This window comes from Nothoprocta perdicaria, unplaced genomic scaffold (assembly GCF_003342845.1).
Source record: "Nothoprocta perdicaria isolate Ctin4 unplaced genomic scaffold, notPer1 scaffold_110, whole genome shotgun sequence".
Classification (NCBI taxonomy): Eukaryota; Metazoa; Chordata; class Aves; order Tinamiformes; family Tinamidae; genus Nothoprocta; species Nothoprocta perdicaria.
The window spans coordinates 552,679-579,859 of NW_020454206.1; the positions used below are offsets into that span (position 1 = coordinate 552,679).

Below are 27,181 nucleotides of genomic sequence, written 5' to 3' on the forward strand. Positions count from 1 at the left end.
CCTTTCCACRTTTGCCACAGAGGGGTATCTTGCATTAGCAGAAAAAGCAGAAGCTAATGGTGATGAGGGAAATAAATAAAAAGCTGGTTCTGCTGTTTGCTCAGGCAGCTTACCGGTCACCACTGGGTATGTCTGGGGTCCTGACACGTTGGTCCCCAGGTCTGGGTTAGCAGAGGTGGATAGACTTGATTTGACTTCATCGAGCCCCGGGGTCAGAGCTGGGAGGGAGTACTCATTACCCTGGGGAGGAAGGAGAGAGACAGCTATTGATGGGGCGCGCAGATGGGGCAGGAAGAGCGGAGAGGCAGCCCCTGCACAGATGGGAGAGGAGGATGAGGAGGAAATGAGGAAGGCAACGTGGCGGGAGGGCTGGCGGGGAGGTCGCTTGGACGAGCTACTGCAGCGGCCCATGGGCTGAGGGTGTCTATGGGGAGAGCCGGGCTCAGCGCTGTGGCCAAGGGGGTGTCTATGGGGTGAGCTGGGCTCAGCGCTACAGCCAAAGGGGTGTCTGTGGGTCAAGCTGGGCTCAGCACTGTGGCCAAGGGGGTGTCTATCGGGTGAGCTGGGCTCAGCACTGTGGCCAAGGGGGTGTCTGCAGGCGGGCACCGTGTTCGAGGCCAGGGGAGTCCCCTATTCCACGTGGTGGCCAGGCAGAGGGAGGAGGCACCTGCCCGGGCCGGGGCCGCGGCTGCCCCGGGAGGCTCTGCCCCGCTGGGCCCGCTGCCGCCTCCCGCTGCCCTAGCGCCTTCAGAGCAAACAAAGGGCCTCATCCCGCCCCGCTCGCTGTGCACTGGGCTATGAAATTGGGGAGGGGGGAGCCACATGGCCGACAGAAGGGTGGGAGGGGGAGAGCCATTGAATCTGAAAGGGTGTCCTGTCCGAAAGGCTCTGGTAATTGCCTTTTTATTGTGGCAGCCTCCGGACCAGACGCGGGAGCGGGAGAAACCGGGAAGGCTACAAAACAGCAGGAAAAGTTGCTCTGATTAATATTACGTTAAATTAAAACTGATTTTCTGCTCTTTCTGCTCTGTTTTTTTCCATGCACCTCCCCAGCCCCCTCCGCGCGGCCCCCTGGCTCCGGGGGGCTCCCCGCGCTGCCCCCTCCCCGCCCCGGCCCTGCCTGCCCAGGACTGCCGAGTCATTTCCAATTCCTTCTCGTATTGATCTTCCTGTAGAAATCAGTTTTGTAATTAGCTGCAAATTAGGCCTTCTACTGGGGGTGAGCCTGCCCCCTGATTTATCACCAGAGTAATTCGCTGTGATCGGAGAGAAATTAAAATGAACTCAATTAGGCTTCGGATTTGCTTTATGGGCCCTGCTCAGAGTTTCAGGGGGAAAAATGACTGTGCTGGTGCTTAATAGTCTAATGAAAGTAAATAAAGGTTATTCATTGTAATAAACCCAGGGACTCTGGGATGAAGGGAGTCCACAGCCAGCCTCTCCTTCTCTTCCTTTGTTGGTTTATGGCTTGGGGCGGTTTAAAAAGACTTTTGATTTTCGTTTTATTAAGACAAACAGCTTTTGGGATAAAAGGCCAGCGAAGCGGGGGAGTGAAGGGAAGGGTGCAGAGCTGCACGAGTGGAGAAAAGTAGGTTGAAGGCCAGAGCCAGGGCTCGGCTTCGGGTCGGGAGGGAAGCTGCTCGCAGGCCCTTGCGCCGGCGCCGTGGCCGGGAGCGCCCGGGCCTCCTTGTGGGTGTCCRTGCGGAGCCGGGAGCRGGGCCGGGCGTTTGGGAAGGGCGGGCAGCCGCTGGGCACACGGGCAGCAGGGAGGACGAGCTGCCTCGTGCGAGTGTGACACGGGCACGACACAGCTCAGCGCAAGGACTGGCCACGGGGACAGCAGTGACTGCAGTGAGGGAGTCTCCCTGGCCTGGCCCTGCGGCTCCGGGGGGGCTGCATTGCCGGGCCGGCCCTCACCTGCTCAGATTTGATGTGCTCTGATGTTTGAAAGACGTCAGGGTAAGAAGGACGCTCAAAAACTCGATCTAAAGCTTCCAGCTGCTGCTGGGTAAAAGTGTCGGCACGAAGGTGCTTCCGCAAACTGTCCACGCTGCTCTGGGAATCTCCGTTGGGAACCGAGCCCTCGGATACATCTGCAGGGCACAGACAGAGAAAACGGAGTTAGCACCAGCCTGGCTGGGGTCAGCAAGGGACGGGGCCAGAAGGGAGCGACAGGAGAGGAGCTGCTGCCTGCACAGGGAGCCAGAAGGGAGAGCGGAGCGGAGCGGTTCGGCCTGCCACGGGGCTCCCTCTGCCGCCAGGGCCTCCTGCCCGGCCTCGCCGGCACTACAGAGAACGCTGCTCCGCTAGGAGATGAGTTTCGGTTCCGCTGATTTTCAGGAAAAGCCTCAGGCAGGGACAGTGCCCTCATACAGCTCGGGAGCRAGCGCCTCCCGGTTTAGCTCCCCAGTCACAGTGGAGCTTATGTCTCCGTTACGGTTTCCCTGCTGTCTGATCACATCCTGTCACATCCCAGATGAATCTTTCTCCCCCCACCCCGGATATCACAAGTGATCCCATTTCTGACTGTTTCACACAGACGAGTCTCTGTGGAGCCCTCTGTCCTATCCAGCATATGTTGGTTTCTGTTAGCATCTCTGCATGTWGCTGTTTATTTATTCCATCCCATATCTCTGTTATAAACCTACTACCAAAACAAGGAATGTGCCYGTCCCCCTTCTTATCCAAATCCCAGTCTCACACTGTGGGAATTGGAATCCAGTGTTTTAGCTAGGAGAAACACCTTTTCTGGGACAAGCAGCATCAGAGGTGCCTCTCTGTCATGCAGGAGCCCTTTGTCGCCGTCCAACCTCACTGCAGTGTCTCCTGTCACCTCCCAGGTGTCTCTRTCTCTGTCATGCCACCCTGTCTGATGTGCGAAGCCTGTCTCTGTTAGAGCCCACTCATCCCCTTTGAGGTGAGGCGAATCTGTTATAAATGTCCTGCCCCATCCAAAGAGAATCTTCCTGTGTGATAAACCATCTTTTCACCCATCTGTTTTTTTTTTCCTGTTATCCCCCAACTCAAATGAGATGCATTTATCTCTGTTATAACCCCTTCTTATCTGAAGTGAGCGAGTCGCCTGCTATTAGCATCTGTCACAGCCAAGGTGAGTCTGTCTGTTATAACCTCCTGTCCCAGCTGAGGTGAATCTTCCTTTGTCATAATCCCTCATCTCGTGTGAGGCAAATCTGCTCGTTACCATCTTCTCCAGCCCTGCTGAGTATCTTTCCACCATCACCGCTCGGTGTAACTTGCTACATAAGTAAGTAGGTAAGTAGGTACCTCGGTGAGTGTAGGTACCTACTGCCCCGCATCCGATGCATCCCGTACTCTCCGTGCTGCTCTACCTGTTGTCTTCATTGGACAAAGGTCTGACTGTCCTCTCACCCTGTGTGACCTACGACGAGGTGCTCCCTCCTGCCTGCTGCTACCTGCCGGCCTCCGCTGTTGTTCCTCAGCCTCTCCAGCAGCTTCCTGCCTCTGGAGCAGAAGGAATTGGATGTCTGGCAAGGAAGGGTTGAGGCTCCTGCCTGACCCTCTTCCCTGCGCCCCGTGAGGGGGAATGTGCCCATGGCAGGACGCTGCTCCCGCGAGGCTGCGTGGCGTTCCCTGTGGGAAGGCCAGGAGCAAGGCGCTTAGCCCATGGACAGGGCTGTGCGGGCTGCGTCCCTGGCACGCTTCATGTCCAACTGGTGGCCCAGAGTAATAACTGAGCCTGCTGCCTCCTGGCTATGAGATATATCCGTTTATAGGTGATTATATGATATGATATAATCAATAGTACATTATATACAGTAACGTAGTACAGTACCACTCACAAGACCATAGACAATATTACATATTGATTTGTCCTAGCCAGCAGCCTTCCCTCGAGCAGCCCCTTCTTTCTCTCTGGCTCTTTCCACCCCTAGCCAGAGTGGGGCTCTTAACTGGCACTGATCCCTGGTGGCTTCAGTCTCCTCAGGCTGATTCCCACAGGCAAATCCTGATGTTCCTGAAGGCTGCAGCACATGACAGATTTGACTAAGAACAAATAAAGCAAAGCCCAGCTTGCTGGAGTGCGCGCTGTGTTAGTGCTGACTGTGCTGTTGCTCGAGGGRTGGCTTTCAGAGGGCTAAAGTAACTTGGATCTCAAGCTCCTCATTGCGGTAGTCACTGTTTTCTGGTTCCCCTTGCCAAAAGCTGCCAGGGAACCGCTGGGTCCAGGATGGGGGGGAAATAATGTATCTGTAGTGACRCCTGCCCTGGTCTGCCTGCGCGCTCCTAGGGATGGCGCTGCACGTGTCAGCCAGTGGGCGACTGGGCCGCTGTTTGGGTGATACCCACGGGGACTTGTGCAGCCAGTCACTGCCCTGCTCTAGGTTCTGCCTCACCCTGTGAGCCCGAACAGCCCTTTGACTGAGGGGGCCCTGGTGGGTTTACTGGCCTTTCAGGCTGGCAGCCCTGCAGTGCGCACAGTGCTCGGTGTGCAGGGGCTCAAGCTGGCGCTCAAACTGCCTTGTGTTGTCATGAAGGCAAGTTTTACTGCCCGCAGCCTGCCCTGCTCTGCAGGCCTGGGCACACGGGTATTCCCAGCTCTGCAACCCTGGGCACATGGGTATTCCGTGCTCTGCAGGCCTGGGCACACAGGTACCGCCAGGGCACACGGGTATTCCCTGCTCGGCAGGCCTGGGCACACAGGTATTGGCAGCTCTGCAGGCCTCGGCACACAGGTACCAGCAGGGCACACGGGTATTCCCTGCTCTGCAGACCTGGGCACCCGGGTATTCCCTGCTCGGCAGGCCTGGGCACACGGGTATTGGCAGCTCTGCATGCCTGGGCACACAGGTACCGCCAGGGCACACGGGTATTCCCTGCTCGGCAGGCCTGGGCACACGGGTATTGGCAGCTCTGCAGACCTGGGCACACGGGTACCGCCAGGGCACATGGATATTCCCTGCTCTGCAGGCCTGGGCACACAGGTACCGTCAGGGCACACGGATATTCCCTGCTCTGCAGGCCTGGGCACACAGGTATTGGCAGCTCTGCAGGCCTGGGCACACAGGTACCACCAGGGCACACGGGTATCGGCAGCTCTGCAGGCCTTGGCACACAGGTACCACCAGGGCACACGGGTATTGGCAGCTCTGCAGGCCTGGGCACACGGGTATTCCCTACTCTGCAGACCCGGGCACACGGGTATCGGCAGCTCGCGGGCGCCGCGCAGCCCTGCGCACGGGGCTCTGCCTCGGCCCACGCCTTTGTGTGCAGGGGCTGCAAGCAGAGCCTTCCCAAGTCGCTGCAGGAGTCTCTTTCCCTTCATTTATTCAGGGGCCCTTCAGATCTTGACAAATCTGTCACTCTAAATTTGCGAGAGATTATGGTGCTCTCTCCCCAGCACGGAGAGAGGTGATATATGATATCTGCTGCCCCTATTGATTGCCTGATCTGGTGGCAGAGGGCTGGCGAAATGAACTTGAAATGAACATCATGCCTCAACTCATTGTGCGTATAATACACTACTTAATCCCACATTTTTCAGCCGCTATGGAATTCAATTGATCAATCATGTCCCTCTGATAGTACTGTTTTAGGGGTTATTGCTGCTCTGCTCACTGACCTTTTTTATTTATTTATTTATTTGTGTGAGGGTGTGCGAGGGTGTCTGTGTGCGTGTACATTTGCCACACTCGGGGCCAGCTGATGAGCAAGGTCCTCGTATAGCCGGTGGGAAATGAGAGGAAAAGATGATGGGAGGAGGAGGAGCGGCAGCACGGTTAGATGAAGAAGCAAAATGATCAAAGCAAGAGAATAGGCAAGCAYGGGTGGAAGACTTGGGAAGAGAAGGGGAATGAGCAGCTCGCACAGGAGGCCTGGGTCTGTGCGTGCACATGGTGACAGGCTATGAAGTCCTGACCTCGGCCTTTAAAAGCTGCAAGGACAGAGTCTGGGCAGAGAGCTGCAGGCTGTGTAGACGTGGCCCCTGTCGTAGCAGGCCTGRACTGAGGCAGGGCACATGAATCCCGAGCTCCCCACTGCCACAGGGTGAGCTGAGCATGCGGCAGCTACTGACAAAGCAGGGCAAATTCAGAGAGATGATCCTGAAGGATGGAGATTTATAGGTCTTGTACTGCTAGCGCTTCAGAGATTCACAGCCATGGATCAGTGTATTTCCTCCAAAAGCAAAGGAATGTAAATTCCCTGGTTATTTAGTGGTATCCGAACATAGAGAGGATGAGATTTCCTTTTTTTTTCCTTTTTTCCCCCAAAACTTTAAGAGCCAGAAACCTGCATCTGTTTTTAGGTCCAAGTTGCAGTGCGTATCTGCGCACATGGCTGGAGCTGCAGGGGAGGCCTCGGCCTCTGTAGCACCCAGTAAAGTGGGGGAGCRGGCAGCAGGGAGCCGCGGAGCCCGGCGAGGACACGAGGAAGGGCTGGTGCCCACGGGGAAGGGCTCGCCCAGCCTGGCAGCGCTGGCGCTGCGGCCTCGCCGCCACGTCCTGCTGCTGAGGGGCATTGCCGGGAGGAAAGGCGGCCTGCGGGGGCCTAGCAGGGAGCAGGGCTTGGGGAAGCTGCACTCGTTTCAGCACTAGGAAACACCATCGCTTTGCCCAGGTCCCTTTCTAGTGGCACGGGAATCCCCAGGATGGTGACACCTGCGGGGCAGCTCTCTGTTAAATCCGGSGGATTTGAGCGTGGCCTTGGTCCCCGGTGCCTGTGGGGCACGCAGGTGCTGCCAGCGTGGCGGGAGCCACCGTGCGTGGCGGGAAGCATCCCGGCTTCCCGGGCGCTGCTGAGGGAATGTGCAGAGCCAGGGCTGGCGGAGCCTTCGGCTCAGGGCACGGCGGCTCCACACGATGCATTGAAAAGCCGTGATGGGTCACAAGGAAATGCTCTGCCGGAGCACATGGAAACAACTGCAGCTGCGTCTGACACAGGGAATGTGCCAGTAAATAGCGCCAAAGGAGAGAGACTTGCAGGCCTGGAAGCTGCAGAGACACCATTGTGCACAAGTGGCACAGAGCACTGCAACAAATAATACAGTCCCCTCCCTAGCTCCAGGTGACAGAGAGCAGCCTTCCCAGGGCAGGCCCAGCTTGCTCAGCGGGTGATTTCTAAGTGCTCGCAGTATCTGTGCCCTGGGCACAGGCTGGGGCTGGGGCGGGCGGGCGCCCGTGGGACGCGGTGCCGCGGGCACAGAGGGGAGCTGCAGCCTGGCCTCGGCGCTGCCCCAGCTCTCGCCCCTTCGCTGCTTTCCCTGCTCCTTTTTCCCTGTCTGATGTGTTCCCATGTCCCAGCGCAGCCCGGCCTGTCAGGCATCTTTCCCGGACATCCCCCGGGGGCCCTTTCACAGCACTGCCAGTTGTTGCAGTTTCAAACTCAATTGTTCTCCTCGGTACTGAGGCAAATGGAGTCATTAATTACCTTCTATCGGCTGGGCCGAGTTCAGAACGCGATCAATAGGCAGCGCTTGTCATTCAGGGCTGCGCGCGCAGGCCCGGGAAGCAGCCCGGCCCGCTCCGCTGGSAACGCCGACCGGCTGCGCCCGACCACGGTGCCACCTTGCTCCAGGGAGCACTGCCCCTTTGCCCCTTTTCAGGCAGGACCTTGCCTCAAGGGTGTCTGAGTCTAGGCAACCTGAGTGACTGTTGCGATGTTTCTAGAGGGGGCCACCTGCATCCTCAGTGATTAAACTCGCATTGGATCCCCCCTGGTAGGGGCCAGGGCAAAGAGGAGCGGCCCTAATCTGGTCATCTTTTCGCCTGTGTAACATTTTTACCCTAGTCTATTGCATTTGGAAAAGGAAGATTGTAAAAAAATGGATTTGCAGTCCTTCCAGAGGATAGAAGGCATAAAAGGATCCTGTGTTTTGGGCAATGTGAAAGGAGGCTTCTCCTCTGAACAGGGCTGTTCTGTGTTTCAGCCCTTAGCAGGGCTGCAAGAACCATCATAGCTTTCATTGCAGTGATGGAACTGGTGGGAAAAAGGTGAAAATCAGGTGGAGGAGAAACCCAGGTGAAGGCAATGAGAGCAGAGCATGGAAGGTGCTGGCGAGATCCAGCCATGTGTGGCATGAGAGCAAAATCAGGGATGTAGGACAGTGAAACCAGATGCCCTAGGAGTGCAGGTACTTTACAGTATCCCTCGGAAAAAGGGATAGCAGAAGATGAGTGCTGGAGGAATAACACCTAAAGGAGGTTCACCACCCTTCCTGAACTCCACAGTTGTTTAGGTTCTCACGTGCATTGGCAGCAAGGGAGCCCCCGAGCCCGAATCCGAGTTTGCAGCCCCACGGCCGTGCTGGCCCGCGCGCTCAGCATTAACGCCAGCGTTTGGGAGCACATAACCTGCCTGCATCTGGTACTTGCATGTTCGGGTCTGGGGAAGAAAGGCTCCGTGCGTGGGCACGGACTGGGCACCACGGGGGGTCGGGGTGCCCTGAGCGCGCTGGCCTGAGCAGCCCCACTGGTGCTGCCCTTTGCTCTCAGCTCCCAGCCCGGCTGCCGGGGAGCTGCAAGAGGCTCCTTGGGGAGCGCGTGGGGAAGGGGGCTTTTGTTAGCCCTGGAGGACAGGAGCAAGGCAAAAAATTACATCGCGTGCAGCCCTAACTATGCTTGTTTAGAGAAACTGCTTGCATTTATGAAGTCTTTGGTGCGGAAAGCAGGGTTGCAAATGACTGCATCAGAGCGACAGTAAAGGCCATTAATTTCCTGTTATGTTTTCCTGTGTTGGGGGCTTTATTAATTTAATTTTACACTGTCGAACAACAGCGAGCGCTGACACTGCCACACTCGGAGGCTTTTTTTTCCCAAGCAGTGCTTTGCCTGACATGCAAATCAACACTGCTATCAGACACTGGGGACGAGGGAGGGAAGCGGGAGCGGCGCTGTCCCCGTCCAGCATCAGCCTCTGTTTGTGGGGATACCCTGAAATGGCACCTCAGAGGGCACCAGCTCCGGAGCTCAGCAGGTCTGGATCGCGGCTCTAATGCACAGCCTAGAAAATATGAATGTCTCTTTCTCTATCCTATTGGATCCATTGACTTGGTCCCCCACTGAAATGCCTCTGGATATCTCCCTTCCCTCCGTTTCCCCTGCCCATGGCTCCCCTTTTCCCTCCATGGGAGTCTCTCCTCGTGCCTCAGCCTCTCCAGGTGAAGGTGCTGGGCCTGCTCCTGTGCCACGTGCTCCTGAATCATGGCACGAGAGGCTCTTCTGAGTCAGCACAGAGCCAGGGCTCAAGCAGAGCGCTTTTAGAGCCACCATTTTTTGATGTGCCATAAAACAAAGGTTCCAATCACTCAGAGTCATTAAAATTCCCATGGCATTTTTTGCAAGAGTGCAGACATTAACCTGCCTGTCCTGAACAAAATCCAGCCTGAGTGATTACCCACAGCATATCTTAATTCTCCTGTGGCTTCATTTGGACATGGCACAGCAAAACTGCTGTGTTGTTGCCGTGCGTTGGTCAACATCTGCCACGCGCCACCCCGAGTCAGCCACATTTCCTAGGCAATGAGGTCTCCGAACAGGGAGGTTAATAAACAGGGTGTCCTATAGATGAGTGACTGCAAAATGCCACGCGATGAAACAGCTGCAGGCTGCAACGCGCTGCAATTAGCTCGGACTGTCACCGTGTAAACTCTTTTTCTGAATTCTGATTTCTCTAATAACTATAAACCATTAGGAAAGTAATTTGGCACCTTTCTGCATGAACTCATACCAAGTCCCTTACCGGCATGTGAAAGATCCTATGTGGTACAACCCCTATCTGTGCCCTGCGTCTGCGATACCTTCAGAACTGCAGGAAGCTGGTCCCAAACACCCGCAGTTACCCTCAGTTTCACAAACTGCAGAGAGCCAAGCAACAGAAAGCCTAGGTTTCTTTGGGGCTTAGCTAGTTCCTTCTTTTTACTGGGTTCTCCCAAACTCCAGCCTAGTTCTGATCTGCATACAAAGCCAGTTCTTGTGTTCGAGGCCTGTCTCATCCCACACCGCATGTGGAAAGCCCAAGGCAAAACCAACGGCTGCTTTGGAAAGCCGGGCACGGCACTGCCTCTGTGCTGTGAATCTGCCCTCGAGGAATTCCGGGCAGAGAAACAGGCGACAAACACATCTGCTTATGCCCAGCCAGGTATCTGCTGCAGGGAACTGCTTGCCCGGGGCCACAGGCCCTACATGAGCTGCCCGGCACGTGCAAGGGCTCTGCAGCCACCACCAAGGGCTGCCTGTTGGAGGCCTTGCCCGACAGCCACAGAAGAGCTGGAGGGAATCCAGCATTCCCGAGAGGGTCCCGAAACATTCACAAAGGGTGTTTTTCTTTAGTGCGAGTTCTCGTGGCACAGTCAGTCACTAGCGTTTCTCTCCCCGCCAGTCCAGCCGCCTCCTTGCCCCTTATCTCCCCAGCCGTGATTCTCACGGGCTAATCAGTAGGTGAGATCTTGTTGCTTCCTCCCGAGACCCCCTGAAACAAGGCCGGAGGATCTGATACTATCACTTCAGGAAGCAAAGAGCTCCCACTTTTCTCTCAAATAACTGCAGTCCCCATTTGGGGAGGAGGAGGAGGGCTTTCTCTCTGTCTCCAACTGAGAACAAGGTGCCCGGTGTTGTCGTTCAGCACTAGGAGCCAGGCCGCTATAGGGATGGTTTCCATCTGTGAGCAGCCAGCGATGCTTCACGTGGCATCAACAGGACTCGAGCGCAGGGATGGCCAAATTAGGAGCTCATCTGTGCGCTGGGGATGGGCTGCTGGGCCCCGTAGTGCCAGGGCTGAGGCCAGAAGGAGCCAGAGAGAGAAAAGGGAGAGAGGCCGAGCCGTCCTCCGCCAACGCCTCCATAAAGGTTGGGATTCCTGGGGCCGCTCTTGTCTAGTGCTGTCAAGGTCAGCAGGTTCGGGTTCACTGAACGGTCAGGATGGTTTGAATTACTGGCACTGCCTGCCGATGCCTGCGCTGCCTGCGATCCGTCTTGCGGCGCCTGCCGCGGGTGCTGCTCCCGGCGCGGGGCAGGGCATGTCAGGGAGGCAGATGCTCTTGTTAACAGCATCGCTTGGGAGCAAGATTTAAAGAGCTGAGGCAGTGCCCGAGAGAGGCACATAGCCGTGCGCTGAGCGCGGGGAGGCACAGCCTGCCGGCCCGCTCGCCCGGCACCGGGAAACGCTCCTTCCCCGTCCCAAGGCTCTGCCTTCAACGACAGGTGGGAAAGTGGCTTGAACAGGGTCTATCGAATCCTCACGGGGTGAAAAACTACTGGCAAAGATTTCTTCTGCATACGGGTACATAGATGACATGATTAGCGAGCAGCGAGTGACAGGCAAGTCCTTATGCAAACCCTGCTGCAGGAGGGCTCCGGCTCGGGCAGTGTGAGGTGAGCGAGCAGGGGCAGCGCGTTGCAGCGTGGGGCGCAGTGCTGCGAGGAGCTGTGAGTGCAGAGCGCGTGCTGGGTGGCAGGGCAGGCAGGGTGGCAGGGCAGGCAAGGCATCAAGGTGGCAGGGCAGGCAGGGCGGCAGGGCAGGCAAGGCAGCGGGGTGGCAGGGCAGGCAGGGCGGCAGGGCGGCAGGGCTGCAGGGCAGGCAGGGTGACAGGCCTGTGCTCTGCGCGCACTGCAGCAGGAATAAACGTGCCAGAGAGCGTGGCGGCAGCGCACAGGATGGGCGAACACAGAACTGGGAAGCAGCTGGGCACTGGGCACAGGTACTTGCCAACATTTGGGTTTTACAAGAACGTCAGTCTCCTTTCACTGCCTTTCAGTGGGACTGCACTAAGAAAGCTGCCCCTCTCAGTTCATCAGCTGGGGTGTCTCCTTGTTCTGGGGCTTGCTGCGTGCCTCTGTGAGCCGGTGCTCGCTTCTGGATGCATCTAGCCACAACTGCGTCTATGTATGTGTAGCTTGGGCACTCTTGCCTCTGCCAAACACCTTCCTGCACTAGGGCCCTTGGAGGAAAACGAAGGAGACCCAGAACGGAGCTGCAAGGGGCTGCCCGTCCCCTATGCCAGCACACAGAGCCTCTTGTGCAGCATTGGCAGTGCCCGTCAGGGCCTGGGGGAGAACACGGCTGCCTTCCAGGGCCTGCTCTGGAGCAGGGAGGCCGCCGCCTGCCCGAGCTGATGCCCTGCGCGTCAGCGGGCACCCGGGCCGGCCGCCCCTCTGCTCGGGCCCCTCTCCCGCTGCGGAGCGACGGCTCTGGCAGGAAGGGTCAGGGCCGGAGCCCGGGATCTGGCTGCTTTACATTAATGAGATACACACAGTGTAATCCCGCAGTGGAGGCAGCTCTACAAAAGGGGGTAATAGCAGGCTGCCACGAACAGAGCCGCTCAGGTAATTGGTTTATCTATCTAGAAGCAGTAGTAGCAATCTCTGCACAGACAGAGTAGCAGTAAAGTCTCTTCCTTAAGGCTATTTCCTTTGTCTTTTCAATTGCTTGCACATCCATGTGAGAGRGAGAGAGAGAGAAGGAGAGAGAGAGAGCTAGAGAGAGAGGGAGAAATGTTAATTTGTGAATTAATGGCTTTTCTCAGCGGAATTGTAAATTCAAATGTCACCTCGCAGGGTGACACTGCGCCGGGCTGCTGAAGAAGCAGTGATGGGATCCCCCCCGTGCCCGTGCCGACACGCAGCGTGGCCCTCCCTCCCGCCGAGATGGCTGCGAGAGGAAGACGCTACTTTTAATTTGCGCTCGCACGGGCGCGGGGCTGGGGAGCKGCTGCTCCCGACCCTCCCTTCCGCAGAGCGCGGCCTCCTTCCCCCCCAGTCCAGGCCCAGTCCAACACAACAAATTATCCCCACTGCCCCCACCCCAAACTAATCAAAGGATGAGCTCAGGGAGGGCTCCTTGGAGCGGATGCCTCTGCAAGGCTCTCCTCTCCTGCAATAATCAGGTGAATTAATGACCCTGAAGTTAAAGCGCGCGCTCATCCTCGCCGTGGTGCGGTGTGGGGAGAAAGCCTTCATTGTTTTCGAGCAGGAGGCGGGCAGCAGCCAGGGAGATTCATGGATGGAGATTGAATATGCAATTTTCTTTCACCTTGCCAAGAGCTGCCCCTGGGCTGTGCCTGGCCTAAATTTTTTTTTTTTCCCTCTTGCCATCTCTGCCTTATCCGGCCCTCCCACCTCCCTTCCATTCTTTCCAGAAAATTACCTTCAAAATTGATTTCCACTTTTACAAACAAATATAATGGGAACATGAGGGGGGAAAAAAAATCTTGGGCTGTGATGAATTAGGGCTGTCAGGTGCTTCCAAGTCTCCTTTGTTTTTGTTTTACTGCCTGTTAGGTTCTTTGTTTTTCCAGCAGCTGGGAATAGTGCCCCTGCCCACACACTCCCTCTGGTCCGTGGCTGCCACCACGGAACGTGGCCGTCACCTGATGCCGTCACTGCGCTGGCCGCGCGCTCCGCTGCACGATGCAGATGGCCACAGTGCCCCGGCCTCAGCACCGGGCTGCCTCTCCTGTCCTCACGGAGACACGAGAGGTCCCGTGGAGACACGAGAGGTCCCATGGAGACACGAGAGGTCCCGTGCTGCTGGCTACCTGTTCCCCCAGCCCTGCGTGTGCCCAGGAGCCGCCCCAGCTCCTCCGTGCTTCGTTCCTGCCGCTCTCCCTTGCCACGTTGCGCTCGTTCTTGCTGTGGCTTCCCCTGCTCTCATTGTTCTGGTAGATSAGGCCTAGTCATCAGAGCGTCACCTGGGTCCCTGTTGTGCCTCAGTGCCAGCTCTCCTTGACTCTGTTGTTGCATTGCCCTTATGCCTCAGTGCCCTGTTACCTGCTGCCTGGAACAGTGTCATCCCTGCCTGCCACTGTCCTGGTGCTCTGATGGCCCCTAGAGAGTCCTGCCTCCCACTGCCAGGCCCACAACAGCCCTCCAAGACCTTCYAGGACTGCATCCCTCATGCTACCACCTCACTCTGATCCCTTCTGCAGAGTTACTCCGTCACCCACCGAGTATTAACTCGGGATCCTCGTGGACCCGGCTGCAGGCATCGGGCTCCCTCTGACTCCCATAGCCCTTCCATCTGGGAGAAAGCAGATGAGCCGGTCCCTGGGCACGGGCAGCCCCACACAGGCTGCACACAGAGGCAACAGGGTGAGAGAGGGACAAGCCCCGGYGGCCAGGGAGCTGCCCCTGCAGCCTCCTGCCGGTGCCCGCAGAGAGGCTGGCAGGGACRGAGCTGCCCGGTTCCTGCTGACACACGTGCTGCAAGAGCCCTCCCAGAAACGAGTGCCTGCCCAAGCCGGGCAAGGAGAGGAGGCAGCCAGGGGCCCGCGAATGAGCACTCACACACGCACGTCCCTGCACTCAGGAGTGAACATGCAGAAAACGCAGCGAGTCACATCTAAAGACAAACGCAAACGGGGACACAAGGAAGTGCTAATGCAAGTGCTTGGCAATTAAATGTAATTTCTGAATAAGCAAATAATTTGCAAGAATGCAATACGCTAAAACATCCCTCTAAATGAAAACGGGGAACAGAGCRGAGTTTCCTTATAGTCACATGTACAAAATTGAACCATGTATACAAATACAAACTGTTTATGTAAATAGACAACCTTCACACAAGCAAGAACAACCAAAATACGTGAAGCAAACATACCCATAGATATATAACACCAGCACAAAGGCACATCTGTACAAACTCTATACAGAAGTGCACAGCACTACCAGACTACTTGTCTGTGACACTCTCACAATCAAAGAAGGACAGTGATACGCCAAGTATGTAACAACACATACACACAGAATATACATCAAATAGACAACATTCATATATATGCTCAAAATGTGAATAAATACCTGGCATTCATGGAAATACAGAGGACTAATACTGAGCTGTATATGCCCAGACATCCCTATGATCCACAATATGCATACTCCCACCAGGCAGTGCTGTACACAGAATAACATACACATTTTCTAGGTTCGTGAGGACATGCACAAAAATACGGGTCCAACCTGCCCCTCACCCCAGTAGACAAACAGAGGCAACCAGAAACCAGCAACCCTAATGCTAAGGCACAGAGCAAACATGCCCGTGCGTTCCGAGCGCACCGGGATGCATGTGAGGGCAGCTGCCGGCAGAGCAGCTCCCTTGAGGCAGCGCCCACCGAGCGCAGCAGCCCCCGAGCAGCGGCAGCGGCAGCGGCAGCGGCAGCGGCAGCGGCGCAAGCTCCGGCAGCAGGGCGCTCTGTGCAAGTTTAACCCCCTCACCTGAGGCCCTGCACCTGACCAGGGCCCCTGGTCACATTGACTGGGGCAATGAAAGGTGCTGACCTGCAGTAGCACAGTCATACAGAATAATGCAAACACATCAGCTGTGGTGTCAAGAAATCACAGCATGGAACAACACAGACACCCTGCAGACAGGAATCCTGTAGTGTCCCCTGCAGGGACCCCAAAACTCTCTCTTGTCATCAACAACCCAGCATTGTGAGGAGAACACAGATATACCTATTGCACTTGAGACAGACAAACATCAGGTGCCATGATATAATCAGAGGGAATGACTCCTCATACCCTTTGCAGCTGCCTACAGACAGCACAACAAAACAAACACGTTTCCCTGGGGGGCAGATCGGAACCAGACCCTCTGTGCTCATACAGGGACACCCTGGCAAGGCGGGATCCTGCTGCAGGTGACAGCGTCAGCGCTCGGGCTCACCTGAAATGACCCCGCTCCGTGGAGAAGCAGCAGCATCACACCTGCCTCAAACACCCCGTGCCCCACGGCGCCGCAGTGCCGCACGCCTGCTGCCTTCACATCACAACCAGGTGACAGTCTGCTGTCAGTAAGCAAGTGACATCAACTGCAGTGACAACTGTGTGATTGTGGTGACAGCGTGCAACGGGGTACCAGCCATTCCCACGTGGAAGCAACCTGAGCTGCATGCAGTCCTAGCATCAGAAACACGGCAGAGCCACGTGTTGCAGAGTGCGTCGACACTGCGTGTAATGGGGCAACATAGCAAGCAATGGCACAGTTAATCCCGTCATTAGTGTCACAAACCCACAACCCATAGCCACACAGTTAGAGTAACATGAAAACCACTGTCAAGCTGCCGCAGAGACATATTAATGCCACTGACAAGGACACAGAGTCACCTAGAATGTCACAACTGCCTCTCCCAAGTGATAGAATCATTGCCATTTTGGACACAACACCAGCAGCATCAGACTTGCAGCTGCACCCTCACCTGGAGCACAGCAAGTCAGGCCTCCACGACCATAGAGCATTATCTAGGACATTAGGTCCCACTCCTCTCTGCTCTAGCTTCCACTGAAAGACTGAGATCTAAATGGTGTTTCTCCAAGACACTGGGTATCCTGCGACAGGATCTGRAAGAGCAGCTTAGAGTAACAATCACTCCGTCCCCTCCTCTCCTGCAAACCTACTGCCAATGTTAGCCCTGATCATGCTAACAAGCCCCTGGGTTTTATTACTCGTGATACTAATAATACTGGACACATTACGTCTGCTCCCGCCAATAACAGGCTGCAGATATGGCCCCAGCTAATGCCGATAATACTGGGGGATATTATCTCTGCCATTGTCAGCACTGCAGATGATATTGCCCGTAATGCTGTCAAATACTACAGATATTGTCGGGAACAAAGATTAATAATGCTGAGATTTTTACAGCACTAGCTTCACTGGAACAAGAATCCCAAATGAGAATTTGGGTCTGTAAAGGAAGTCTGTTTGTGGCTGGTTATTGAGAGAAAAAGTTGTCTTTAATAAGGGCGGTTTTGCAAAGATCACAAAGGTTTCACCYGGCTGGAGATGCTATGGAATGTAGGAAACAGTTTGAACATTTCTTTAATCTAAAATATTTATCTATCTATTCATCTGTTYATCCACCTATGCATTCATCCCTCCCTTTTTCTCTGTATACGGTGCCCAAGACTACAGTACCTGCATGCTCCTAATTTCGTGTTAGTGCCTCTGGGTCACCCCRTTCTCATGCTTCGAGCTGTCAAGCAGGCACCTCAGCCTGATATTTTCCCCCTCATCCTCCTGGACTGGTCACTGTCTGCAAGCTGCCTTCCTCAGCTTGAGCTGCTGTCACARCACAGGACAGCGTTAGGGTGCAGAGAGCTAGAATTCCCATTCCCCTCTGTGGATTGATATGGATGCCCACAGTGGCCTTTGGAAACTCCTCACACCCTGCAGTGCCTCCTCTGGAAGATGGGAAGGAGGGGACTAAGTGGTGGAGAAGGTCAGGAGGAGATTGCGGCAACACTGGCTGCGCCCACAGATGSCAGGAAAAGGAACACAGAGCTAGACAAGTGGTGGTGAACTTAACACAAATTATTCAAAAAATGATGGGTGCCTTGGTCTCTGCTGCTCAGTCCCAGTCTGTCACTGAAGTCAGAGGTTTGCAAACAGCTGGCAAAAACCAGCGCTGAAGGGATGGTCCTTCCTGGCAGGCACTCGCACCCTGCCCCGCGGCTCCCTCGGCACCCCAGTGCCCGGGCCAGCCTCTCCGTGCAGCACGTTGGGCTTCCTCGAGCGGAGGGGCACACGTGGCTGTGAGCGCCTCGCCGAGCCCACCTCCTGCACCCGCCTGCTCCTCGTGCCCAGCTCGCGAGTTCTGCTACATCGTCTTGACACATAATTATCTCCCTTCTTCTTAATCGGCTCTGCTGCTGCCTAACGCAGGCAGCAGCTGCAGCAGGGAGGACCTGGTGGGGGGGTGCTTGCATAGAGGCGCCTCTGTCTTGCTCCCACCCTGTTCCCCCATCACACAGGGTGCTGGAAAGGTTTTCACGAGCAGGGGTTCAGGAGAGCACCAGAGGTTCCTCAGAGCATCAGCCTGGCGGCAGGGCTGCTCCAGTGGCACAGAGAGCAGAGAGCAGTGCTCCTTCCCTGCTCTGCTGAAGGAAGAGCCGCCCCCGGAATGCTAGGAGGGCACATTTGGGAGCCCATAAGGGAGAGCTTTCCATTGCAAGCTGCAGAGCTGCAGCAAACCGTGCACAGCAGCTCTGGGAAGTGCTGAGAGGGCGTTCACATGTGGTGTGAACACGACAGAAATACCTGCGCTGGGCTTCTTGCCTCACCTGCGTATCCCCCCACCCAGGAGCCGTCAGTGCCCACAGAGCTGCAGGGACACTGCCCAGCAATATGTGCAGGTCATGGACTGTGCAAGTCCTCCCCTTGGAGTCTTCTGGCTTTGGGCCCATCCCTGCAAAGTGATGATGTCTTTCCACATTGCTTAGAGTAAGCAGAGCCACGGATAACCCGGCCCTTGGATGGGGAGTTTCAGCAGCTGGCAGGAGGTCCCCTGCGAGCCTTCTCCGGGMCAGGAACGGGACATCCCCTTGGGGCAGAGATCTGGCGTGACAGAATGAAGGCTGCTCTCTAAGGCAATCAGAAGCCCTTGCAGCTGCAGCGTGCGACTGGCACCTGAAAGCCTGCGAGCCGGGGGCRGGCAGCACCTTCGGAGCTGTCTGGTATCTCTTTGATTTCTAGTGGGCTATGTGGGCACTTCGCCAACAACAGGGATTTGCAGAGAATTTCTTTGCCTTCATAAATCAAAGCTGGGGTGAATCAGGACAGGCAGCAGGAGCTGTTCTTAATGTCAGTGCGTCATTGTGGAGCGTCACAGCCTTAGATACCCGTTTGAGTGTTTCTCTGTTTAATGGTACTGCTCCAAAATGCTCAGATTCTGGGGCTAGAAATGATTGAGCGGCTGCATCTAAACTGGCCTCATCTTTCCTGATCCTTGGAAGGAATCACTGCTAAAACCAGCCTGAGCTACTTCATTTGCAAATGAGATGCCAAGGCACCGTGTTGGGAACTGGTGATCTCCAAGCTGGAATGTATGCAAACCGGGTCACAAAGATGGCCAATAGTGCCAAGAGATTTGCACAACTATTAGAGAAACTTGTCGTTTTGATTGAAATGTCACTATCTGCTGTATATGTAATGATGAGAAGTGCTGGAGGGGGTTGCAGTGTTTGCAGACTCTTACTCATGCCATGCTCTGACTTTGAGGCATTGACTCAGCCCTTCCATKGCTATACTTTTCTCTTACTTGGGCCCTGCTGCCATCTAGCTGGGAAATGGATCTTCCTCTGGGGCCTGATCCCATTTCCAATGACTTCAGCRAAAATCTTTCCATTCACTTTATCAGGAACTGAGTTGGGTCCCTGTTTACAGCATCCAGTTTTACTTTATCAGGCTACAACAATTGCCTTTTTCTTGGGATTACTGGGTTTATTTGGATCCCAAACTTGCAGATATGAACCTCACAAGAAGAAGACATGGAGAAGATGACGGGCATAACCCCAAAGTGCGACATCCCTATGAGGGGCCTTTCTCTTCCCACCACGTGTCATGGAGAGCCCCGGTGCTAGACCGCAGCCCTGGRCGTACAGTGAGTCACCGTTCCTGCTCAGAGGTCCCCCATGCAACAGGCAGCAGTGGAAAGCAACATAATGAAGGCAAAGCAGAACCAACCAACCAGCGCAGGTACCACTCTTGGGAAAATTCACCTCCTGGTCCTCAGTTTTTGAATGTATCCAAATTAAAGAGCAAGATTTAAGACAGAACATTTCCAAAGCCACCATAACAGYACCAAGACTTTCCCCACTTCTCCTGACCTTGGACCTGGGGCTGCAGCTCGTGGCTCATTTCAAGATTCACTGTGCCCTTCCCTCCTTCCCAGGTAGGAAAGAGAAGGAGATACCTTAATCCTAATTTCTCAGGGCACTCAGGAGAGGCCTAGATAACACCTTAGGGCCACAGAGCTCAAAGACCTCTTGTTCTATTTTCAGGTGGCTTCAAATATGGCAGTTCTGCAGCTGTAGACGCTACCCATCAAAACCTGAGCCCTTCTGATCACATCAACTAATGCAGCTTATGGCCCGTCACAGGGCAGGACCTTGTTTGCAAGGGGAGTGAAGGATCCTCCCACATTGCTGGTGCTTCCCCACGATGGCGTTTGGTTAGAAAGTAAGTCAGGAAACGTTGTTTGCCTGGGGTTCAAACCCAGGCCCCTGCTGGTCCCTGGGGCGCTCCGTTGCAGCCACCTCCAGCAGCCAGTGCCCCGGGATCAGCCCCGTGGCCTGTCGCACACGGGGCCCCGTGACAGGGACGCTCCAGGCCAGCAGGGCACTGGCGCGGAGCTGGTCCYTGGTGCTAAAACTGATCTAGCCCCTGGAGCAGCTGCAAACCTTGGCCTGAAATTGGAGCCTGTACATGGGGACAAAGAATATAAAAGGGAGGATAAACTTCTCCCCGCCCCCTACCTTCATCACGTTTCCTCTTCTCGCCATTCGACCGAGGAATCCCCAGGATCCCGTTAATGGAGTAAGAGCCCACTGGATCATTGGAGGCACTGGAGACGGGAGGGGATGCTGTGCTGGGCACTGGACAAAACGAAAAGGGAGAAAGGGCCATGAGGAGAGCGGCGCAGCACTCGGGGACCCCAGCTGGAAGCTGCACGTGCCACCAGTCTCTGAGGAATGCCTRGGCACAAACAAAATCCCAGTCCCTCACAGTGAAGCACTCACACTAATGCTCCTGTACCGCTAAATTCCAGCTTTTCAGGTCCGATCCCATGCTCCTGTACCACTTTGCCAGTCCAATCCCATGCAGTAGCACCACAGCCTTGCAGCTGAGGCCAATAGCAAGAGCAAGTATGTTCCATCAAGAACTTGGGCCTTGTTCCCGTGTTCCAGCTCAGAGCAGGTTTCCCAGCAGAGCTGAGGGCCACATCCACATGGGCTGTGTTCGCTGGTGACTTCCTAAGCTATCCGTGTTTTGACAAGAGCATCATACAGATCCTTTCCACACAGCACTTATCCACAAGGAAGGCACACGTTCTGTYTTAGCCAGACCAACCTCCTATGTGTCCACCCAGTACACTCAGTCAAAAATCATCTCSCCTTAGCACAGATTAGAGCATTTCAGTGCTTAGGCCAGTAAATTCAGTTCCCTATTAGGACAAATCATGAGCTGATGATGCATCCTCCAGCCCAGGCAATCTCGAGTCTCCTGCTGCACTGACCAGTGCAGACAAGCAGACTCCTCCTGCCACTCAGGCCTGGCCAAGTTTCCCTCATGAGTTCCAGTGTATCAGAAATGACAACTCATCCAGGTTAGAAATAACCACTTCATGATAACCAGGGTTTTAGAGTACAGACCAAGGGGAATTCTGAATCCAGTAGGCAGGGCTATTGCATCCCAGTGTGCCCCAGTAAATAGGAGCACACCCCAGTTCTCTCATGGGCTGTCCATACCCATCATTCACGCCATAAAACCTTGAACCACAGCAAGTAATGCCTTCAGTTCAAGCTTTCCAGGAAGGAGCAGAGCCTGCCAGCACTGCCCAGTGTTGACCCACACGTCCCAGTCTGCACCAGAACACAGGAGGCTCCAGCAGCAGCACTCCCAGCCGCTACCTCAGCTCAGCCAGCACATTCCCTGGACACCGCAGCGCTTCTCCAAGAAGGAATAATATCTGCCAGCTCCATCTGGTGTGCTCAGTGCTTCCCTTTCCCGTGAGCAAGTCCAGTTAAAAAGGGCATCCAGAAATGCCGTTCCATAACAGCCCATTCTGTTACAGGCTGAATTCCATTATGTCCCTGAACACAATTCACCTACAGGATCACACCTGGCAGCAGTGTCCATTTGAACCAGTCTTTTCCAGTCAATCTCTGCACTGCAGTTGACTGTCCAGTAACCACCAGTATCCAAGAGTGTCATGGGCCACAGCTGGCCCTGTATCTCACAGTCTCCCAGAATACAGCAGGTTTCTTCCTGCCCTGAGTTGTTACTGGGTTACAGCATGTTAGCAGCAATGGGCATGATCACCATGCAGTCCAGAGCCATCAGTGAAAGCCATCACACATCTAGCACAGTGCCTTTAAACACAGCAGACTAGCAGACGTTTCGAAGCTTTATTACAGTCTCCATCTTCTGCTCATCTCAATAAAGCCATCTCCCCTAGCAGCAAATATATTTTCTCAGTGAAAAACACCCTGGGGATACCTGCCTGCAGGGCTAGAACAGGGAAGAACTCAGTTGCAAGGCATCAGAAATATCTCACTCTAATCTGTGTGCTAAAGAARCGGGCCAGTTCCAGCAAAGGGGAAGAAGAGAAACAGGGAAAAAGAAGGGCGTGGCAAGGTGGAATAAGGAGACAAAAAGATGGAACTTAGATAGGACAGGGGAAGATGCTTCTCCTTAGGGAGTAAAAGGAAAATGGATGCAGAGACTGAAACACTTYGAGCAAGCTTATACCTTGAGGCAGTTTTTCTGCCCTGATACCCCTCCTTGCAGTGTAGTTAAGGCAATGGAGAGCAGAAACTTGGTTTCCTCATGAGCTTCCTTTCCCCCCACCCTTCTCCCCTTTGCTCTGCCCAAGGCCCTGCCAGTGAGACTTGGTTCCCCCAGTGAAGCCTCATCCCGGTCTGCCCTTGTCCCGCGCGCCAGGCCGCTCACCGATAGTGTGTCCTGGTGCGGTGACGCCGGTGCCACTCCCGTCCGGGGTTGGGTGGAAGGGTTGCTGAACTTTGGTTCTGATAATCCTGGAAAAGAGCAAAATGTGGTCAGAACTCAGCTGCTCACACAGCTTCCCTGTGGGTTTGTACAGAGACCRGAGCAGTCGCCGTTACCCGAACCTCAAAGGCCAAGCTGGCCTTTGGGTGCAGTGTTGTGGGCAAGCGCGGCTTTTGACTCCCCAGCCCGCGATTCTCCTACTTTAATGGTCACAGGACTTAGAGTCAGTTCCAAAAGGATTGTTCCCCCCAACCGTGGATAGTCACTGCATAGCTACAGTGCTTACTGAGCTTGTACTGGTCTCTCCTRTGTGCTAGCGACTGTGTTATCATTTGTGATCTGATTGCAGGAGGCCCATTTGCAGCTTGGTCATCTGACAGCCTTTGAGGCCACTGTTGGATTTGCCAACAGTGCAGATTTCACTTTGTTGTGTGCCTAGAAGATACTTTCTGGCTTTGAAGCAAATAACTGCAACTTATGGAAGGCTCTACAAAAGCCCTGTCCTTCCTAAACAAGCAGTTGGGGGCAGAAAGCATCGGTTGGTGGGAAGAGGTGACTGGATACAGATGACCAGGAAAAAAAGAAGCTGCAGCACAGAGACACCTTTGGTCTGTGTCGGGTGGTGAAGGAGTGCAGCATGGGAACCCCAAAAAGGAGCCTCAGCCAGTGCCCCTGAGCTCAGAATGCAGCTCAGATTGAAAGCGAGCTGAGCTGTAATTATCAGTGCTCCAGTTCCTGTTACAAGGCATCTTTCACTGCTGGGTCACTGGTTCCAGTGCAGCTGAGGTCAACGGTGAAAGAAAATCACTAGCACCTAACACTGGACTCGTGGGGCCCTCTCCACTGGCAGCTGCTGGGTATTTGTGGCATAGGAAACACTCTCTCACCAAGGAATTTAGCAAGTAAGGCACAAAGTTTGGAGGCCATGGAGACAAAATTCCCTCTGGGATTAAAAGAAGTCTCTCTGATTGGAGTGAAGGTGTGCATGCTCTYTGGGCTCTGTTTCTGGATCTCAGTATTAGGGGAGTTTTCAACAGTCCCCAAATACCCCTCCAAAGTGAAAGTAATGAACTTGGCATTGCCCCTGCCAGCCCCGGGCTGCTGCCAGGAGGCTCTGCTCCCTCAGAGACACGCTCTGGAGAACAAGTTGGCAAAACTTCAAAAAGCAAATGTTTGTCTGGCCATATGTCATGGATAAAGCAGCCTTTGAGGTGGGCAGAGACTTTGAGAGGACTTTTCTGGAAAAGCATCACTGGTGAGAGTGAGAGGTTCTGAGGAAAAAGGAGCCTATTTCAAAGCTTGTCACTTCATCGTGCTTGCAAGTTCAGTTATTTACATGATGAAACCTGGGCAGTAATTGGAGCGGCAGAGAACATGCCTGGGACATAGCTGGACACAGGTGGTGTCAAGGTTCATAGCTGGGATGGAGACCCAGCTCCCTGTTAATCCCAGTTCAGTGGCACCCCAAGTCCTTATTTACAGCTGCTGAGGACTGAGGCAGAAGGTCTCAGAGGCCCTTGGGGCCAGATTCTGAGGTCCTGCTGATGTTTACTAGCTGAGGAGCTGAGCTAAGAAGTCTAGGCCAGGACAAATAATATAACTTTCTTATGCTTTTTTTTTTTCTTTTTTTTTTTTCTTCTCTCTCACATTCTCCCTGCAGCCCCCTGAAGTGCCACTCTGGTTGTGTGAGTTTATTGATTCCCCCCAGCCCAGAGAAACAGAAAGAGGGGATGGGGTGCAGGCAAAGGGATGGAAATAGAAAGCTATAAATTATTTGTGACAGGAAAGCAATAGTGCCAGAGTGCTGAGCACAAGTCCCGTGTCACTATTAGATTCCTTTTAGCCTGATGACACTGTAAAAGAGGTTAAGTGTCTGATGGAATCGTACACCTTGGGGGCAGGGGCAGTCCGGGAGCAGAACAAGGCACACAGAGCAGGTATATCAATTCTCCAGGCCAATAATATTCCCCTCATTGATCGCAACACAAAGTTCAAAAATCTCATTATAGCCAGGCAGACCTGGAACTTTTTAAAAATCAATAGAGTGATATAATGTATGTATACTTTGTATAAATGTATCTATCCATCCATCCATCCATCCACCCATCCCAAATCCRCCGGAGGCAGTCTGAGGTAACCTACACATTATGCGGTGTTATGTTCTATTGTTCTGGAGCACGAGGAATGGCTTAGAAGATTCCCCCTGCAGCCTCAGATGACATATTATAAAATGTCCTATTAGCATGAGATGACATCAGATGGTTCCTGCCATACGGAGAGGTGACATCAGGCGGTTCAGCCTCTACTCAGGGCTTCCTTGGGATGAGCCTCATTCCTGYGGGATGTGCAGAGTCATGCTGCATGAAAGCTACCACGTCTGGAGAAGCCATTTAGAGGAAAAGCAGCCCATGAAGCAATGGTGGTGTAAAACTCCTGCCTGCAATGCTGCAGAAACTGAGGCAGGGGGTGAAGAGGAAAGTTCCCTTTCCTTGCCTGGTGAGTTGGCTGTCTGAGAATGCCAGTTAGTGGCAGCTGTGACTGCGCTTGCTGAGACGTGTCCGCTAGGAACTGGAAGACCACCAGCCCGTTGCACCAAGTGGCCATCAGCTGGTAATGATTTTTGGTCACCACCAGCCAGGGCCAGGCTTCAGCTAGTGACCCAGAGGTGAAAGGCCCTGCTGAAAACCATTCCCCCTCTTCAGAAGGAAACAAGTTTTGTATCATGAGAAAGTGTCCGGAAACAGCGAGGAGAAAGGGGAGCATTTCTATTTCTATTTCTGACTTGGATCAAATAATTCTTGGCATTGAATGACTGAATCTAACAAAGTCTCAGCACTGAAGGCATTTCCCATGGTTAAAGGAAGAGGCTCTCCCCAGCAGAGCCCCTCGCCTTGCAGCTGGGCTCTGGTGCCACGAGGAAAGGAGAGATCCTCCAGGGCACTGACGTGAGTAGGGAGCCGAGCCACCCTGCTCGGGGGTGGTGCTGCCAGGCCTGATGCTCTCGCACTGAGAGGAGAGCCGTGCAGTGAAACAGCGGGGCAAGGTGAGCAGAGCTGCCGGTCCCACCGCAGCACTGCAGCCTGACCTGCCGCCTGGACTCGTGCAGTGCTCAAAGCTTCTGGCCCTTCCCAGAGGCCAAAACCGGCACTAAGGCAGCTCAGCCGCRCCAGCCCGCAATTCCTGCATTACTGCTATCCAAGAGGGAACACAGCCTTGATCTCCTCCTGCTGCTCTTGGTGGCCTGTTCCTACCTCTGAACACCTCAGAGACACTTGCCTTTTGCAGAACCCTTGCTCGGCCCTTGCTAGAAGAGGAGGGAGCACAAATCCTGGCGTGCCGCTCTGCAGGGCTGATTTCTTGAAGCGAATGCAGATTGTTCAAATGTCTTGCTTTTCTCAAAAAGAAATTGGCACTTTGGACTAAAATCATCCCTGCTCTAATTCCATCACAGTCAGTGATTCCAATAACAGCATTCGTGTTTAATTAGGAGCATAAACTAATACTTATTGTAAATTCCCATTTTTCATTTTCCAGTGGGGGATTTCTGTATAAGTTGTCTCCTTTGAGTTTCAAAGAACAGGCACAGATTTCATACATAACCTTCTGAAGCTTCACCAGAGGGACRTTTAGAGATCTTTGGTTGCAGTAAAGCAACTGGACTTCATTTTGCAATCTGAATTTAATATTTGATACGATGTTAAGAAATGGCATGTTATATCATTACAGGACATATCATCACACCATGAATTATACATCCACTCCTAGGATTCATGGGTTGCCGCAGCTGATGTTCAGTAACACTCCCTGCAGTTAATACCTCACACGGCTTCAGCTGAAACCAACTGCCCATTTTCAGACACTTCTTACTCTCCTTAGTGCTCAGCATTAGGTCAGGAGTTTCTAGTCTCTCATGGCTGTTTTGTTATTTCTGTTTAAATGCAAATCTTTTTGCTGACTCTGAATACAAATGGACAGATAAAAATCATCTATCCTGATACAAAAATTATAACCATCTCTAATCATGTTTTAAAGATAAAACTAGCTGAGATATAGTCCTTATTGAGAAGCAAAACTTTTCTTTGTTTATTTGTAAACAAGCAAGTGAAAGATCACTTGTAAATCTGCCTAGGAATTGTTTGCTGCGAGAAGGACAGACTAAAGAAACGTCCCCCTGCTTCTTGACACTACTTTTAGACCCGCTTCTAGTCTGAGGCCCTCTGGGGTTTCACCTCTCCTGCTATTGCTGGAGGAACCTATAGACAATATTTCAAATACACAGAATCTTAGCTAGCTCTATGGGTGCCCGTTCCCGGTGTGGCAATAAGCCGCTGGATGGCAGCAGGCCGGAGGAAGCTTGCCCGGGGTGAGCTTATTTGCCCACTGCAGAGCTCTTGCCGAGGCTGCTGAGATGGGGAAGCGGGAGGTCTGAACCCTCCGGGGCTCCAAGTTTAGCAGTTGCTCTAATGCTGGAAGAACTGAGTGAAGTGGCATCAAGGAAAGGAATGGTATGTCCGGCCGCCCCTTCCCAAGGGGAAGACCTTGACACACTTCAAAAAGCACCCGTGTCCTCACCTGGATCGTATTCTAYGACCGGGTTATTTTTCAGAGTGGAGGGGCACACACCGCAGAGCACCAAACTCCTTTTAATTCCTTTGGAGTTTTCACGTTTCACACGCTCCCTATCAGAGCGCGTTACGAGGCC

The 27,181-nt window shown here is 54.0% G+C and overlaps 1 protein-coding gene across 6 annotated transcripts in view; it reads right to left on the reverse strand.

Annotated features, from left to right (window-relative positions):
- Positions 1-27,181, reverse strand: part of PAX2 (paired box 2) — a 74,097-nt gene that overhangs the window by 20,575 nt on the left and 26,341 nt on the right. For 3 of the 6 annotated variants that reach the window (XM_026050583.1, XM_026050591.1, XM_026050600.1), the window contains exons 4-7: positions 22,423-22,508; positions 20,226-20,345; positions 1,918-2,093; positions 114-240 (exon numbers count right to left, since the gene is read on the reverse strand). In XM_026050583.1, coding sequence (XP_025906368.1) covers positions 114-240; positions 1,918-2,093; positions 20,226-20,345; positions 22,423-22,508 — 509 coding nt within the window. The remainder of the gene's footprint in view (positions 1-113; positions 241-1,917; positions 2,094-20,225; positions 20,346-22,422; positions 22,509-27,181) is intronic. The other 3 variants (XM_026050612.1, XM_026050623.1, XM_026050629.1) reach the window with 3 other exon arrangements.